The sequence below is a fragment of the Tenrec ecaudatus genome, chromosome 16 (assembly GCF_050624435.1).
Source record: "Tenrec ecaudatus isolate mTenEca1 chromosome 16, mTenEca1.hap1, whole genome shotgun sequence".
Lineage (NCBI taxonomy): Eukaryota > Metazoa > Chordata > Mammalia > Afrosoricida > Tenrecidae > Tenrec > Tenrec ecaudatus.
This window is the reverse complement of record NC_134545.1, coordinates 110778856-110797062: the sequence shown is the minus strand read 5'-3', so window position 1 is coordinate 110797062 and position 18207 is coordinate 110778856. Positions and strand designations below refer to the sequence as shown.

At 56.5% G+C, this 18207-nt stretch overlaps 1 protein-coding gene across 1 annotated transcript in view; it reads left to right on the top strand.

Moving 5' to 3' along the window:
- EBF3 (EBF transcription factor 3) overlaps positions 1-18207 on the top strand; it is a 128694-nt gene that overhangs the window by 80497 nt on the left and 29990 nt on the right. The window contains exons 7-10 of the mRNA XM_075533601.1: positions 4108-4189; positions 8889-9006; positions 15598-15728; positions 16213-16339. Of these exons, the coding sequence (XP_075389716.1) occupies positions 4108-4189; positions 8889-9006; positions 15598-15728; positions 16213-16339 (458 nt within the window). The remainder of the gene's footprint in view (positions 1-4107; positions 4190-8888; positions 9007-15597; positions 15729-16212; positions 16340-18207) is intronic.

Below are 18207 nucleotides of genomic sequence, written 5' to 3'. Positions count from 1 at the left end.
GAACAACACCACAAAGTTCTGTAACCACTCAAAGGCGAGCCGTTTGGTCCTAATTGCCTGCTAGCTCACAGAGGGCCAATTTACACAATACCCATGTAGAATTTAAACAGTTCATAATGTAATGGGCATTACACAGGAGCCTAACACTACAATTAAAATGATTTTCATCAGATAGCAAAGCTCTGGTTAATCAGCTTCATAAAAGTAAATATAAATGAACTAATTCATAGCTTAAACACACAGAAATTGAGCTGGCTTTGAGATTAGTGATGACGAGGAGGGGGCGGGGGGAGCTGGTGCTCTGGTTTTTGCAGGAGAACCTGGATTGGGGTCTGGTTATACCAGCGGGGCCCTCCCTGTTATTTTCCCTGCTATTTGCCCAATTTCAAAGGCCTCCTTTGGACTGGGGCTGTGTGAGGGGTCTGGAGCCAAGGCTGTAAAGACCCAGCTTTTCACCTCTGTCACCGGTCGTAGCAGGCGGGGTGGGAGGTAGCGCAGTCTCACCTACAGCAGGCGAGTAAGTGTCCCACGGGAGCGGTGGTGGCCGTCGAATCTCCAGCTCATACCCAAGTGGGTGGCACCCATCACCACCCTCCAGGGGCCAGGTACCAGGGTGGCCCTTCACCCACCTGCCCTGTATGTGGATGCTGAGAGAGGGGGGGGGGTCAGTGGATCCCAGGTGGGGTAGCCTCTGTCCCCATCAAGGGGCCTTGACTGCACAGATACTAAGCCCATGCCTTCTTAGCCTTCTCATCCTGCCGGAGAATGTTCTGGAATGTGCAGGCTGCTCCCGAGCCTGCTGTCAGGTGCCTGCGTTCGGCACCAAGGTGTCGCACTTTGTCTCTGGTTACTGTCTTCCCCTCCCGCCTCGGAGAAACAAGCAAATAAAACCCATATTTCAGGCTTGATTTCCTCTGGCACCTACTGTGAAAGATGATGGCTCTTTAGGGAGCTAAAGACAGGGCCAGGGAATTAGTGCCATAGTGGTCATTTTGATGATGGCCAACAGATGCAACAAGCAGCGCCGTGTTCACAATTAAGCCTTGTGGCTAATGACGGCGAGGGCTCCTGTCTCCTCCTGCCGGCAGGCCTCCGCACGCGCTGTAATACAGCGTTTATCGGTGGGAAAGCCAAAGATTTTCTGACACCGCAAAGATTTTTCGTTTCATAACAAGAGCATTCCATCCGCAGCGTGGCGAAGTCTGCAAGTGAGATATGTAAAGTGCTTGTCAGATATTTCTTAGGAAAAAGCCAATTAGAGGGTGATTGAGTCAAGGGTGGGAATTACCATTTGACTTCCCGTGACGGGCCCTGGGCTTCCTCCCCGCACCCCCCAAACGCCAGCCGCTCTGGCGTTTCTGCTCAGAGCACAGCGGGCCCCTACGGGCACCAACCTCCTGTGGGCTGACTGAGTGCCGGAGAGGATGGCATGATGTGAAGCTCCCTAAGCTGTCTGCCCTCGCTGCATTTCCCAGGTGTCGGGGCTGCCCTTGCCCTGGGGTGCCTGGTTGGGACCCAGGGCTGCACAGGATAGGGTTGAGGGCGTGTGGGAGTGTGTGTGTGTGTGTGTGTGTGTGTGTGTGTGAGAGAGAGAGAGAGAGAGAGAGGAGTGTGTGTGTGTGTGTGTGTGTGTGTGCCATGCGAGAGCATGTGTGGCTTTGGGGTGTGTGAGAATGAGGGTGTGAGGTGGGTGTCATCTATGCACTGTGCATGTGAGAGTGTGGTCTAGTGTATATGTGTGAGGGTGTGTGATTGTGTTGCATGCTATGTACATGTGAATGGGATGGTGTGTGCTTGAGTGCTTATGATGTGCATGTATGTGAGCGTGTGTTGTGTATGTGAAGGTGTGTGAGAGAGCAGGCGTGTGGTTGTGTTCATACGACATGAGCATGTGAATGCATGTGGCAGGGCACGTGTGTGATTCTATGTGTTTGATGTATATGTGGTGTGCACGTGTGTGTGTTACTTGGATGTGAGAGGGCGTGTGTATATGTGAGTGTGGCATGTATACATGTGTGGCTATGACCATGGTGCACCTGTGTGTGTATGTTTGTAAGCATGAGATGACACATGTAGACTGCAGATGTGCACGTGTCCCTGTGGCTGTGTGTGCGTGTGCGAGTCTGTCAGCATGTGTATTGGTGGCAAGGGGTTTGTGTGAGGGTGTGTGGTGTGTGCATGTGTGCACATAGGACCCTTGGCGGGCCCTGAGAGACCTTTGTCCCACCCATAGGCCAGGCCCAGCCCCTCAAGGGAGCCCAGGGAGCGCCCATTCAGAAGGCACCTGCCTAGTGGTTGGGTGACCTGACAGAAGAGGCACCGGGCTTCAGATGCAGGCTCAGGCGGCGGCCCTGCCAGGCACCTTGCAGGGAGCAGCGTCCTGGCGGCGCCCGCCCAGGTTAGCCGGCTGGTAATGTGTGGCATAATTGCGCCTGTGGCTGTCCCTGAAGTGAGGCCCTAATTGCCTGACAGGACGCGGACTTGGTGGCACTCACCTTGTTAGGCCTTTTCCGAGGCCGTGCGGACGCAGCCCGGACGCAGGTGTGCCTAATTTACCTCGCTGCAGCGCGCGCCGCGTCTAATTGCACAGCGGTTGTTAGGAAAAATTGGTGGGTGGAATATCAAGTGACTTACTGTACGCCGGTGGCAGATGGCCTTAGGAGGCGTCCTGAGCTAAGTGTATAGTTGAGGTGAGCTAATAAAAGATGTAAATTCAGGCAGGAATCACGGGGCCTGGGGGTGTGTAAGGAGATTGCATCCTGTGCCCATATTCCTGGAACCATTCAGTGGGTTTTTCTCTGCGCTGGACCGGAAGTCACCCAGGCCTCCTAGTGTCTCATCCACACACCGCAGTGAGCCTGGTCCACAGAGCCTGTTCGTTTCCAAATGACTGTTGCCAGCAAGGAACCCAGGAAGAGAGCACTGGGCTCGAGGAGGAGAGCAGACTTTTGAAAGGAGAGGGCCCTGAGCTGAGGAGGCCAGGCTGCCCTGGGGAGAAAGGAGAGGGTGCTGTTTGAAGCCTGCTGGGCAGTGTGGCTGGGTGCCTGGGTCAGTGTGGAGAGCCACCTTTGCCCTCAGGGAGCGTGGCCTGCCTGAGCTGAAGCAGAGGCTGCCTGGGGATCAGAGGCCCTGCTCTGCTGCTGGCTGGGGCTGCAGTCAGGTGACCCTGTGCCATTACGGAGCATGTCGGAAAGGGAAGGACAATGTGCTGAGGTTTGGTCACACTGTCAGGACCCCTGAGCTTCACTTGTCAGGCATGATGGCCGGGCTTAAGGAGATGGAGAGGGCTCTCCCGTCGGCCTTCTCTCAGCCCGGAGAACGGCCCATTCCAAGACCAGTTTGTGGGGGTTTGGAGGGTAGTGTTTGCCTCTTAGCAGTCCCGGCAGCAGCACAGGACCGCCTCCAGGGCTGTCCAGGCAGGCTGTCTTGGGGAGCTACCTCTGTGGGCACTGTCAGCCTTGCCCTCGGCAGCTGAGCGCTTATCTACTGTGCCCCCCAGATGCCCTCGCAACTCCCCTAAAACCTCTGGGTGAACAGAAACCTCTACACCCCGAGTCTTTCAAGAGTCCGCAAGGTGCCCATCATGACGTTCAGAGCTCCTTCAAAGGTGGATTTGTTTAGGCAGTAAGACCCGTGGGGTTAAATCCAGGCTGCCCCGTGAAACTTGGCTTTCAGTTGGCAGTGGGTACTTCTCAGGGCGGTCTACTCTACGCGGGCCGTGCCCAGCCGGAGATGATCCCCATTTTCTCCAATGCACACATTGGCCTGGAGTCTTGCCTGCTTGTTCACAGCCCCAGGACCCCCCATGGGGGTGGGTGCACACCCTCTGGCTGGGAGGTAGGAGATGCCTGGTCCCAAAGCTGCCGATGTCAATGTGGAGGTTGACAATAATCATACATCCAGGCAAATACCGGCCGGGGCCCCTCACAAGTGACTCAGGATGGCATTCCACCCCAGGTCCCCTCACTGTCACCCCCTGCAGCAGGACGTCTCCCTGGTGGATTCGCCCCCGTCCTGCGCTCCGCTCCACCATGCCAGGGTATCTTGTGACCGCGTGTGTCTCTTCTCTGCTGACCCTAACACATATCCGTTTTTGTATCTTTATAGATTCTTTCTAAAGTTTTTCCTCAAGTGTAATCAGAACTGTCTGAAGAATGCAGGCAACCCCCGGGACATGCGGAGATTCCAGGTACATACTTCTGAGGGGCTGGCGGAGGGCGGGTGGTGTGCGCTGGTCTTGACATCAATGTGGGGGTTCTCTGATGCTGCAAGTGTGCAGAAGCCCACCTTGGGGGTCCCTGAGGGTGTGGTGGAGAACCAGGACAGGTACCATTAGAAGAGTTCAAGGCATGCTCGTCACCTATGTGGCTGGGTGTCTTCTGCAGCCCAGGACCACCAATTCCAGCGGCAGCTTAGTGGCCAGCCCCGGGAGCAGGCCCTCAGCTGGCTGGCAGTTGGCTACAAGGCGTGCCTATCGGAGCTGACCCGGCCTCCGACTGGCTGGCTGGGCTGCTGAGATCCTGAAAGCAGAGAGCAGAGCCATCGAATCTGCGGGTTTCATGCTGACTTCCAAGCAGGGGTGGGTTCCCCAGCGGCCAGGGAATGAAAGCCTGCTTCCTCACCCCCACATCACCGCTCCTGCCTGGCTGGAGTCCGAGGTGATGGTCTTTGAAGGGAGTTTGCGAATGGGTTTTCAGGTGGGGGCGTGGTGGGGGCAAGGAGAACCTAAGCTGTAGAGCAGCACAAGCTCTCAGACTTTTCTCACCAAGAGATCCGCACCAACCCACACAGACCCTGTCCCTGCCGAGCACTGCCCCCTAAGGGTGAGGTGGGCTTGCCCACCGAGCTCCCAGCCCCGTGACTCCTGGACCCACCGGGTCTTCTTCCTCTTGGAGGATCCCCTCGGGAGCAGGGGCGCACAGCTGGCCAGACTTGGGTGCAGTCGGCGAGAGGAGGTCTTTTCTTGCCCTGTTTGTGGCGTGGAGGCTACTCTGGGAGAGGGGCGTGCTGTGTGGGCAGTTTTCATGGGAAGAGGGTCCTGGCTGGGCCCAAGTCTGGAGGAGAACTCAAAAAGCCCGCCCCGGCAGCAGCTCAGGTCCTCGGTGGGCAAGCTGACCAGGGGCTTTCGTTGCTGTGTGCACCATACACGTCCCAAGCATATTGACGTAAGTCCTTTCCTCATCGGCAGTGCAGGGCCAGTGTTCTTGCCTTGCAAGAGGGAGACCAGGGTTCCTTCCTGGTGGGGGGGGGGGTCAGTGGAGGCTGGCGACCTGCTGGGCAGCTGGGCAGGTTTCAGTGGAGCTCCAGCCTGGGACGGACTCTGAAGAGAGGCCTGGTTATCGCCTTCTGAACACCAGCCAATGGAAGCGCTGCGGCTCCCAGCAATCAGATCCGTCACCCATCCTGGGGCTGGGGTGGGACTAGGCAATGTCCTCTTCTGTTGTGCCTGGGTCACCAGCCATCGGAGGCCGACTCCCCGCATCTGGCCACAACAAAGCCCTTTAGTGAGGAGGGGCGCCTGGCCTGGTGTGTCCCTGGTGCATGCCGCAGGTCCAGGCCCTTCGGGCCAGCAGTGGTGAGTGACACCTGTAGTCGGGGAACATGCATCGGGACATTGTTCATGCATGTTGGCCTCCCGAGGGCCAGCGACTGGCATCTTTCTGAAGAGAGAAGTCCACACCTAGCTGAGTGGGTTCATCCTCTCTGTCTCCCTCAAGAAGGAAGGAGGTCTGGTGGCCGGCGGTCTTGGGGCCAACCCTGGAGCCCGTCACAACTAGAAGAACTTCCCCAGGTTCTTTTGTGAATCTCCCCGCCCCTCAGAAGACGTCACCGGACTTCTCAGCTCACAGAGTGTCTTCCTTGGAGTCCCGATCTTGGCACCCCAGGAAGGGGAGTTTCTGGACTGGCCTAGGCTGAGAAGCAGACCCAGAGGCCCACTTTCCTTCTGCAGAATGCCACCATTCTGGGTGGGTGGGTGGCCTGTCTCCTGGCAGACCTCGGAGAGACCGTGGGCTCAGTCCAGTCACGTGGGTGGTTCAGGCCCCATGTGTATGCAAGTTCTCCTCACCCTGTATTGTAGCCCAGGGCGGACAGGTCCTGTTCCCGCCTCACAGGGGTCGAGAAAGCGTCAGGTGGCAGTCTCGTGGAGGGCACCTGCTGTCCTCACTTCAGTGCAACCTGCGGCGCGTGTGATGGCTTGGAGAGCAGTTCCGTTCCCTCCGAGCAGGAATTGTGCTCTCAGTGCACGGTACCCGGCAAAGTGGGTGGGATGGCCTGAAGAACCACCTTGTTCACCCTCTGCCCTCGTCCACCCCCTGGGTGACAGCTCGGAGAGCACCTTTGGACAATTGCGAGACGGATTGACACATTGGCTGCAGCCCTGGACTCAGGCACAGCCGTCACTAGGAGTATGCCCGGGGCCCACGGAGGGTGGCCATGCGTCAGCATGCATTTGATGGCGTGTAACAAAAAAGGCAATCGCAATTGCAAGAGCGGCCAGCGCTCGACCTAGGGACACACAGGGAGCGTGTGCTGGGGTCGGGAGCCTGGATGGCTGGACACACAGTTGCTATGGGCCTCTGAGCCGCAACACATGCAGTGTTTGCAACCTCAGGAGAGGGGTGGGCCTGGCTGACAGCCACGCCAAGGCGGCCCCATGCTCTCTGTCATGGACTGTTTCTTACTGTCTCTCGTTTCTCGGTCCTGGGGTCCCCGCCCTGGTCATGTGTGTCACAAATGCTTGCTCAGAGCCCGAGGTGGGCCTGGCAGGCAGACAAGGGAGAGGGCACTGGGAGCAGGCCAGCCACAGGCATTCAACTCCCAACTCAAGGTGGTTCCATGCAGCAGAGAAGGACTGCTTCTGGGGGAGACAGCTTCATCTCGCACGGGTGGAACAGCTGGTGGGTTTGAACAGGGCACTGTGTCCCCAAGGCTCCTCTCCAGGATGGTGGACTCTCTGAAATGGCTGCAGTGAAGACTCAGAAAGACCCCATGTGCATCAGGGGAGCCTGAGTTCCCAGGAGTGGATCACCAGGCCTTTCTTCCTATGCACCTCTGAGTGGACTTGAATCTTCAACCTTTTTTCAGCAACCAAAGGGGTGAGCCGTGTGTCTGACCCCCCGGGGACTTCCCCTGGCCGGCCCCCTGTTGCTGATGTGCAGCTCTGTGGATTCTGACTCCCGGGGACCCTGAAGGACAGGACAGAGTAGTGCTGGCCCAGAGATGTCCCCACTGTCCTCGCCACGGAGCAGACGGCCACAGCGCCCTTCCAGGGAGCAGGCAGCTTTGAATCGCAACCGTTTCCTTAGCAACCAAGCGCTTCAACCACCGTGCCACCAGCAGCCCAAACCACAATCCCACCAGGGTACCCAGGAGCCATGACACCGGCCGCCTGGTGACTGGAGGTCTGCAGTGGTGCCCTGAGATGCACAGCACTGGGCTTTGAAGCTTGAGAGGGTCCTGGTCGGGGAGACCCTTGGGATCATTGGCAGCACTTGAGGGGGAGGGTCCTTGAGGAAGTCACCCAGTGAAGAGACTGTGGGAATGCTGAGGTGCCTGAGGGTCTCAAGATCAATCGCTCACAAGTGGACAAGGGGCTTCAAAACCCCACCTTCTCCTAATCCCACTCTCCCACGAGCTCTGTTAAGGCCCCTCCAGGCACGCCGCGCACCTAACTTCAGCTTTCCATAGATGGTGCTGGAGGGCGAGTCGGACACAGCCAGGCTGAGCCGAGCTTGCAGGAGGCATGTTGGCTGGGGACATGTTCTGAAGAGGCTCATTCTTCTGTAGGGTTTTCGGTCACCAGGGTGGCACTGACTTCAAAGACACACCCGAGACAGCCCCAGACGTGGCCCCTACGTCCCTTCAACCTACTTCCAGTCCGCACCCACAGCGGCCCTGCAGGATCCCTCCTCAATTGGGCCCCACCTTGTCTGGTGGAGCCCTTCTGGAAGTAGTGACCCCTCCTGGACCCTCGTCTATCGCAGAACCCCTCCAGGCTGGGCCACATGGGGGCTGTTGTGGGAGAGACAGGCCATCAGCTCACCGGGGAAGGTGCCTGGGCCAAGGGCTGTCTCTGGGGGTGGGGGGTGGGTGTGCCCTTCTGCACCTCGGCCGCCCAGCAGCTGGGACTCAGGAAGGCCCCGTCCATCATCTTCCCGCTGGCCGCCCTCTGAACCTGCACACAAGAATGGGAGCCTTTCAGTCAAGAAAAAAAGAGGAAATTCCAGGGTGTGCCAGGATCCCAGGGCCAGCCATCGCTGTGAACTTGAGCAAGGATGCTTTTCTGGGATTGGAATCACACACACACTTCATACTCTGTGTGGCCTTTTCAGATGCAAAAAAGTTCCTTATCAGACAAGAAATGTAATTGTAAAATTGACCCACAGATCATTGGCTGGGGGCTTGCGGGGAGCCGGGTTTCTGATTTATGAAGCCCCTTTTTGGCAATTCGGCCTCCCCGTGGCTGCGCAGCGGAGGACAGTCTCAAGCGAACTGATTTTAATTAGATAAACTATCTGATCAATATGTGAACAGATCAATCAAAACAGCAGCTTTAAAATGAGTGGCTGGAGGGGTGTTTCAGCAGCTAATGGCTGGGAGAATATTTCTCTGAATCGAATTCACTTGTTAGCATAATAGGAGATTAAACTGTAATTAGTGCAGCGGCTTCCGAGGAGAAGCAATCTTGAGTCAAAACAAAACAAAAAAACACTGAACCCCCCCCACTTCGCCCCCCCCATGAGCCACGGGGGTGGGAAGGCCCGTCCGTGCGTGGCAACTGTCCAGGAACAAGGGGGATTTCTGGGGATCTGAAGATTTGATGCCGGGAGCCCGGGGAGGGCTCGTCTCCACACGGCGCTTTAAGACGTTGCCCTTGGTCTTTGCAGGTGGTGGTGTCCACGACTGTCAATGTGGACGGCCACGTGCTGGCCGTGTCTGACAACATGTTTGTCCACAACAACTCCAAGCACGGGCGCCGTGCCCGCCGCCTGGACCCGTCAGAAGGTACGGCCCCTTCTTATCTGGAGAATGGTAGGCACATGTTACATGACTTTTGTTTTCCTTTGACTGATTACCTGCAATGCTTCTTTCCTGTGCTCCATCCCTTTTTGTTAGTTTCTGCCGAGTTACATCTGCAGGGTATCCCTGGGCTTGGGCAGCCTTCAGGGGGTGGGGAGGACCAGCCTCCCTTTGTGGGGTAACTCAGCCCCAATCGCACCTCCACTGCCTCCCCACCTGTTGCCGCTTTGTGTGCTCCTTAGGTTGCTTACAGCTTTGGGATAGTTTTAATTTACTGTGCTTCATCTCTGCTTGTCCACCCTGTCAAGAGGATGGGGCGAGTGGGCAGGGAGGCCTGGGGCAGCCAGTGGAGAAGGGACTGCGAGGGCCTTCCCCTTGTGCACAGCTGAGCGAGTGTGTGTGCATATGGGATGTGTGTGAGGTTGCACACTTATCCACGTATGGATGTGTGCACATGAAGACGTATGTGTGATGCATGTGTATGTGGCTTTTTGCTTATGTCTGTGAATGTGTTAGGGATCATGTGTGTGTACGTCTATATAGGTGTGTATGGCATATGTTTATGGGGCACATGTATATGAACACGTGTGTATAAGTGCACACATGCATGGTTGTACATATATGGGGTATGCATGCAGATGAGTGTGCATATGCATTTTGTGCACATGTATGCTTCTGAAATTTGTGGATGTGTGATGGAGTTTGTGTGCATGTGTGTATATGGATGCATGTGCCTGAGTGTGTTTATAGATGTTGATGTGTGCGCATAGTGCACAATACATGTGACACACACATGCATGTAACTGTGCAAGTATATGTACACACAGGTATACAGGCATGCACACACTCATGTGTTCACACATGTGCATGTATGCACTGTGTGTGTCTAGTTCTGGAGTCGTAGAGATGGTGAAGTGCCCAGCTGCCACCTGAAAGGCACATGTCCACTCACAGGCGCTCTGGAAGAAAGGCCTGGTAATTACCTTCCCAAAAGTCTGCCACTGACACCCCCTGGGCACCACTCTTCTCTGCCACCACGGAGTCACCAAGATGTGGAACTGGCTTAATGGCAGTGGACTTCTTTTAACAGAAGTGCATGAGTTGGTGTGTCTGTGTGTTTTGTGTGTGGTGATGTCTGTGTACACATGTCCGTGCGTGTGCACTCATGTGCAGCAGGTCCTTGGATGGCACCAGTGGTGAAGCACTTGATGATGGACTGAAAGGTGGGTGGTTCCAGTCCACCTCAAAGTGCCTACGAAGAAAGGCAGCCTTCCCTCACCACTCAGCCCTAGGGCACGCAGCCTTTCTCTGACACACAGGCCGCCAGGAGTTGGGCAACACAGTGCCAGTGGCCTGGTTCTTTGATGTGTGCATGTTTGTGTATGTGTATTATGCTGCGCTCATGTGTATGTGTGTGTCACATACAAGTATGAGTGTGCATGTTTGCATATGCGCACCGTGTATATATGTGTATAGCACGCATTGGTATACAGTGTTCGTGTATTGTGTGTATGTACCTGAGTGTGTGTATGTATATTATATGTGAGTGTGTGTGAGTATATGCAAACGTGTATTTATTATAGTTGAACCTGTGTGTACATTGGCGTATATGTGTGTGGTGTGTATATTTGTGCATAGACGTTGTGTATATATGTGTATAGTGTATGCACTTACAGTGTGTGCTTGAGTGTGTGCACACATCATTGTGTGTGAATGTGCATATTGTGCACATGTGAATGGAATGTGTATATGTGTGTTTGTATGTGTATTATATGTGAATGTGAGCATCAGCATGTGGTTGTGTGCATGTGTGAATGTGGCATGTTTACATGTGCACACTGAATATGTATATATGTGCATGAGTGTACTGTGTATGAGTGCCTACATGTGAATATGGGTATTCTGAGTGTGTGTGGATATTACAGTTATATGTACATGTGTGTATTTGCATATGTAAACTGTTTATTTATGTGTATCGTGTGTGTAGTGTGTCTATGTGCCTGAACCTGTACATGTTCGAAAAGTGTATGTATGTGTACATATAGTATGTGCCCATGTGTGTTATGTGTGAGCACATGCGTGTGATGTGTGTGGTGTGTATGAGTGTATTGTGCTTGTGAGCATGTGTGTGTATACGTGTATTGCATGTTCTGTGCACGTGTGAAGGGGTGTGAGTTATAAGAATAGCAATAGTGCAGAGTGCGTGTTGATCACACATTTCCCGGGGTTGGCTTGGCTTGGCTTGACATGTGAGAGGAGAAGACTCGGTGAAATGGAGAGAAGCATTTTCAGACACCGAGTCACAATGCAGACAAACTTATGCTGGCTAAACACACGCCCCGGGCGTTCTACAAGGGCACCAAACATGCCCTTCCCAAACCCCTGCTCATGTCTGACCGGACCTGGAGACTCTGCTTCAGAGCTGTTTGCCAGAGAGAGAGAGCCAGCCAACAGTATACCCGGGGGCCGTGGGTCAAGGGGAGCCCATGTGTGGGGCCTCGGGCACCTGGGACACTCCAGGTGTGTGGATGAATGGCGAGCACAGATGGTCAGAATGGACCTGGTCTCAGAGAGATTGGGGAGCTGGTTTACGGATCTTCTGTGGTCCTCAAAAATAAACTAATTTGTTTTTTTCCATTAATGACTAAGGCATAAGAGCACAAAAATATAATAATTAAAGGTCGCCCTGAGCGCCGAGCCATTAGGGCCTGTGACGTGCTGTTTATCTCCTGCCTGTGTGCTCAAGGTAGGTGTGTGTTGTGCTCGGCAACCGTCCCTAATGAGGCTCACAATTAAGAAGGTTGGATCCTCGGCCTCAGCTCGCTGCCTCCCTGAGGACCAGCGCCCGCACAGCAAGAGGCTCCGGCAGGCCCCTCCGCCCCGGGGTGGTGGGCTCTAGTCTGGGTCCAAATGCAGCCTCTTCTAATGAGCTATTATGATCTGAGAAAAGTACTTGTATTTATTTTTGTAAGTGGCATGGAGAGGGGGAGAAAGGCATTTGGCTGTAAGCAGACATGTCACACTCGGAACAGAAAGGCCGCTCCTGGGCACCTTGTAGACACAACTCGAGTCATCAGAGGCTATTTGCAGAAAACAGCCCTTGCAAGAGAGTCTCTGCTTCCTTATTCTCTTCTTGCCTCGTGTTTGTTTCTCAACATTTTATCAACATTGAAACTGAGGCGCTTAACGATTGCTTCTCTCCACGGAGGCAGGAACCTCTGGTTTGGCCCCGGAAAGAGACTCAGCGTTCAGAGACGCCCCCGAAGCCAGGAGGTGGCTCTAAGAGCCAGCGTGGGTAGGAAAAGGCAGGGCATCATCCATGCTGGCCTTCTGTCGTCACGGATGCGCCCGACAGAAGAGGAAGAGGAGGCCAAGCTCCCGTTGAGGGTGGGGCTGACGTCCAACCTCTGGTCTTGTCTAAAAGCCAATACCGAGATGGTCCCTTCTAAGACAGCTGGCCACGGAGTCGCTCCTGAATCTCCTCGGCCTGGGTCCAGCTTGCCACCAAGAGGAGGGGATGCATGCTGTGAATCAGCCCCCTCCCACCACACCCCCCCAAAACCGTAGCTGAGCTTCCCCTCCTGGCTAACACCTCATTATCCAATCATCCAATCGCCACCGACAGCACACACTCAAGGGAGGTTCCCAGCCGACCAATCCCCCTGCTGCCACCCTGGATCCCTGCCACCGCGCCCTCGAAGCTCACAAAAAAATGAGGCAGATTATTTACAGTCTTGAACACAGAGAGGGGAGACGAGGCAGTGAGCTTCCCACCAGCCCCGCAGACTCGGGGCTGGCGTCGCCCCTCCCCTCCCACCACCGCCCAGATGACTCCCACCCTGGCTGACCCCCCCACCCCCCAATGCTGCCCCCCACCACCCCGCAGCTCAGAAGCCATTTGCATGCCAAGTGCGGTAATGCGGTTAGGTTTATGCAATAAGGACCACTGCACGGAGGCTGCGGGGCTTCAGCGAGTTAAAGGAACAGATGGCCCCAGAGAGGTAAAAGGTATAATCCTATCAGCTGGGGTATCAGCCAGCCATCTGGACATCCCAAGCACAATTACAAGACATTTTAGCAGGCAGAACAAAGGAGTCTTCGCGAGGCAAGATTAGGCCTGTTTGAGCGTCTCCGTGTTGGGAGCGCAGGCAAGGTGACGAGTGCTGCATTTACTCCAGAGAGCCAGCGATGCAGGGGACGCTAGTCACTTGCGGAGATATGGGGGGGGGTTGCGAGAGAGGGCCCCTGAAAGCACTCCCCCCGCCCCCACCCCCACCCCCACCGAATGCTTTGGTCAACAACCTGGGCTCCATCCACCCCGTGTAACCTGCTCCTCAGGAACCATCCCTCTCAGGGGTGGGGGGGCCCCAGCCACCACACCCACCCGTCTACCTGGGGCTCTGAGCAGAAGGTACCCTGGAGGTTGTGGAGCAAGGGGCTAGGATGAGTGAGGGTCTCGTGCTCACAGGAAGCAGGACTGACAGCCTTCCAGCACGGCAGCTTCTCCCAACTTTGTCTTCGGGCTGCGTCCCCCCACAGAGCTAGACAGAGAAGTGGGGGGTCCACAGGAGGCCCCTGCGGTCAGGTCACCGTCTGCTGCCTTGTCCAGCTCCGGCATCTGCCCTCAGTGCATCCTCAGGCTCCTCCGGGCATCTGTACGATCCTCCCTGCTGCACTTCCCACGGAACCCACCACGTCCCCCCTCTGCGGCCTGAAACGGTGGTGGCCACCGCCCGCCTGAGCAGCACCACGCGTTCCGAGACCCCGGCCTCCGGGGCCCCAGCTGCCGGAGCAGTCCTCTCTCGAGCTCCTAGTGGTTCCTGGGCTTTTTTTTTTTTCCTTCCCCCTTTCCCTTTTCTCACCTCCAAAGTAAATTTGTTTACTGTAATTTTTTTGGTGAATTATTTGCCATAATTGGCTCCGCTGATGAAGGTCACCCCCTCGGAGGAGACTTGTCGGTCTTTAGAGGGTTGATCCCTTTCAAATGTTCTCCGTGCAATTAAGAAAAGCAAATGTCACCGGGAAGCCTCAGAAATGAAAATTTGTACGAACTTATTAGCATGGCGTCAACAGCGCCAGTGAAGGGCAGGCTCCCAGTGTGTGCCTCTGCTGCCGAGGGAACCACGCACAGAGGAGCAAATAGAACCTGAGCCCAACACGAGAGCAAACATGGGGGGCCGGGGGGGGGGCGGGGCGTGTGTCTGCGCATGCGTGAGCACAGGCCCAGTGCCCCGCACAACGGGGCCGGCGCACCGACGTCCCAAACAAGCCGCTCGCAGAGGATGGTGGCGGCTGCCCCAGCCCGGAGCCCACAGGGGTGAGCCGAGTGTTGGCCATTTCCTGGGGTGCGAGTCACAGGTGCAGCCCATAAGTGCCCGAGCCATCCTCTCAAGCACCCCGTCTGGACACATAGTATAAGGGAGTCAAGGCAGGCACGTGGGGACTCACCCATGGACCGGCTCCTGCTAGTGGGGCTCAGTGACCACCCTTTGGACAAGTGGTCACTTCTATGGCTAAGAGTCGTGGCAGGGAAAAGCAGTGGTCCCTGGACCAGGGTCCTTGCTCTGTGCCTCATCTCTGGACCCTCCCTCATGAGACCAGGAGGGACAGAGAGGTGTTATGGGGTGCCTTCAGTGTGGCTCCTCATCCCCACCCCCAAAAAGGGCAGCATTGGCAAGATGATCTGGCAGATCGTAGGGGCCATGTAGCCACCCACTCCCCAGCCAGCCCTCCTAGTGCCAAATGGAGGGTATGGGGCAGTCCAGAGGGAGTGTAAGTGTAGGGTCCTGGGGGCAGGGCCCATGGCGGGTGGGGAGAGACTTGCAAGCCAGCTCAGGGACAGCAGGCATCTTGGAGCAGCTCTTTGCTTGGGGACCGGCCTACAAGAGACCATCAAAGGCTGCAGGAAGGGCTGGTGATGCCCTGTTACAGAGGACTGATCAAAGGCCACCTCCACAGCCCTTGGCCTCCACTGGGAAGCCCCCTGCTGTGCCCAGCAAGCCCCCCCCCCACCCCCCCCCCGCCCCTCATCATGGTTGTAGTAACCCAGCAGACTAGAGACAAAGATCCCTGCCGGGGGCGCTGAGGACAAGCCGGGGGAGCTGCAGGGTGCACCCTGGACAAAGCGCTCATCTCGGGCCAGTGTGTGTCCTTCCCAAGGAAAGGCGGACATCATCCTGTGGAATGACCGAGGCGAGTGAAGTCTGGAACCAAAGGGGGAGAGAAGAAGCCCCTCACCCTGCCTGGGTTCGCGGCATCTGTGCCAAGGGCCTCCACCGCCTGCCTCACCCCCTCCTGCTGGGACCCGCACGGCCAGAGAGCAGATAAATCCACATGCTGCCGCGCAGGACGCTGCATCATTTGTAATTGTCCTTTCTGCCCTGACACATCATTTTCTGGGCCCAGGGCGTGTTTCCTCCTCTCTGGCTCAGTGACTCCTAGTCTTTGCCCGATGAAACATCGAATGGTTTGCCGAGAACACAACACACTTCTGCGGGTAGACCGATTGTAGTGGGCATGGTGGCCAGGGTCTCGGGGTGGGCACTGAGGTCTGTCTTCTCTGTCTTGTCCCGGCAGCTACTCCCTGCATCAAAGCCATCAGCCCCAGTGAGGGCTGGACCACTGGAGGGGCCACTGTCATCATCATTGGGGACAACTTCTTTGACGGGCTACAAGTGGTGTTTGGGACAATGTTGGTGTGGAGTGAGGTAAGGCTTTGGGAGCTTATGGGAGTCAATGGAGCCCGGGGGCGGGGCGGTTTGAACACACTACCAGAGGTGTGGTGTGCCCCCATGAGCCTCATTAAATCCCCTTCTCCCAGGTGGGTAGGGGCAGTGGGGGGGAGGGGGGCTGCAGCAGGGGGTGGCCCTTGGGTGGGGACCTCCCATGGCAAGCCATCAGCTGGGCCCAGTCCTTGGTGTACTCACAGCCTCGGTGGCCGTCAGTGCCCCTCCGCCTGGGAGCAGGCTCACCATATGGTGGTGATTTTCCCATGAATGTTACCTTGCGGCTTTTCCGGTAAATGAGACCCAGGATCGTCTGCAGATGTGGACCCTGGCCCCGGGTGATGGCTCGGAGGTGGGATCCCAAGACCGATGCCCAATTTGTGCTCATTGGGGTAATTACATCCCAGCGGCGAGTGGCCTCGCTTGCTGGCTGGTCCTGAGACCCTTTACTGTGTGGTTTCTGTAGCTGATCACGCCCCATGCCATCCGCGTCCAGACCCCCCCAAGGCATATCCCAGGAGTCGTCGAGGTGACCCTGTCCTACAAGTCCAAGCAGTTCTGCAAAGGCGCCCCCGGCCGGTTCGTCTACACGGGTGAGTCTGCGTCTGTGGCCGGCAAGTCAGGGTGCCCCCAGCACCCAGGCCTGCAGCTGGGTCCTAGGCGGAAGCACTTGCGGCAGTGGGTCCTCTCCATCTGGAGACGTCGCCCGTCTCTCCTGCCAGGCCCAGTGGCAGTGGACCCTCACCTGCTTACAGATGGGAGGGGAGGGGATGTGGCAGGGCAGAGGCAGCCTCCAGAGGTCATGGTGATCCAAATGGAGAAACTGAGGCCCAGAACTGCCGGGCCAAGTGACCAAGTCCACAAGAGGCCCTGGGAAAGGTTGATCTTTCTGGGATCTGCAAAGCCCTGCTTCATCCAGGCTGCCAGACTCAGGGCAGTTGTCCCTCCATCCATGGGGTCTCGGACCTCACTCACGCAGGCCACCAAGAGGCCACCCACCAGGAAGCCGCCATGCTCACTGTGGGGACGCTCTGTCTGGCTGTGCCTAGGAAATGGCTGTCAATGCCTCTATTTCAAGCTATGGACTAGGGAGGCCTTTAACTCCATGAGTTTGAGAGGGACCCACTCTGGTTCTTGTACGTGGTCATACATGCGTGGGTTGTGACTTTGCTGAGGCTCCTGGGTTGGGAACCCTGGGATGTGGGTAGTGGCCATCCTGGCCTGCTCAGGCAAGTCTGGCTTGGTCTTGGGCTGTGGCTCTGGGTCCCGTCCACCGTGAGTTGCAGGATCCTGGCTGGGTTTCATACCAGGAGGAACTGAAAGAATGGAAGAGGGCTGGCGAGTGTGGGCTCTCCGGGAACACTCAGTCCCAGGTCACATGCACAGGGTGGGGCGGGGGTGTGTGTGCCTGCGACGAGGTCAGCACCTTGCACCCTCCACAGCATCAGGTCCACCCTCAGGGGCCATGCTGCACACATTCCCAGGCACTGCGCCTCACAAAAGAGCAGGGAGCTGATGGGGCGCCCCACCCCACTTTGGGGTCTGGTGTCTGCGGTCTCCTGGCAGGACCAAGGGTGGGGAGAGGCTTGACCTGGTGTCCAGAGACACCAAAACAGGGCGGTAGCAGTCAGAAGCCTGTACGCAGTGAGTAGCAGCCTCAGTGATGTAGCGGTTAAACCAGTCTGTTCACCAAATGGTGAGAGGTTCAAACCTGTCCGCTGCTTTACAGGAGAAAGATGAGGGGGTTCTCGGTCTTGCAAGCCACAGGGGCAGTTCTGTCTGTCCTGCAGGCCACGTGAGTCAGGACTGATTGGCACTCGTTATCCTGTGTTAAGCTGTTATCGTTGTGGGGAAACCAGGAGGAGCCCTGGTGGCTCAGCGCTCCGCTGTGAACCGAAAGGCCAGTGGTTCTAACCCACCCGCTGCTCGGTGGTAGGAAGGTAAGGCCGCCTGCTTCTGTAACAGTGTAAATGGTGCAGTGATTTCAAGCAACCCTGGGAGTCCAGCAAGGCACTTCTCCTGGGTCCTGCCCGGTGGCTCTGAGTTAGAACAGACCTGCTGGTAGTGGGGTGTTTGTGTGAGTGGTCATGGTTGGCTGAGGAAAGCAAGGTGAGCAGCTGTGAGGTAGAAAGTGCTGGTGACTACTTCCATAGACTGCCTTGGGGTCACCAAGGGGGTGGGGTGGGGGGTTGTCTGTCGGCAACAATGGCACTGGGTATGGTGCCTCAGTTTACCTGTCCACATACAGGTGTTCTTTTCTCTGTGCAGGAGGGCTATTGGCATGGGGACCAGGCTGCATGGCGACCTGGGAGACCCAACCCACCGTGTGTCCCGGGGTGGTCCCTCTGAGCACCCCTGCTACAGGCCTGTTCTCAAGGAGAGACATTGGTCACACCAGATCCAAGGGGACCGGGGACAGACAGGGCCCTGCTTCAGGTGCAGTGAGGAGACTGCGGGGACC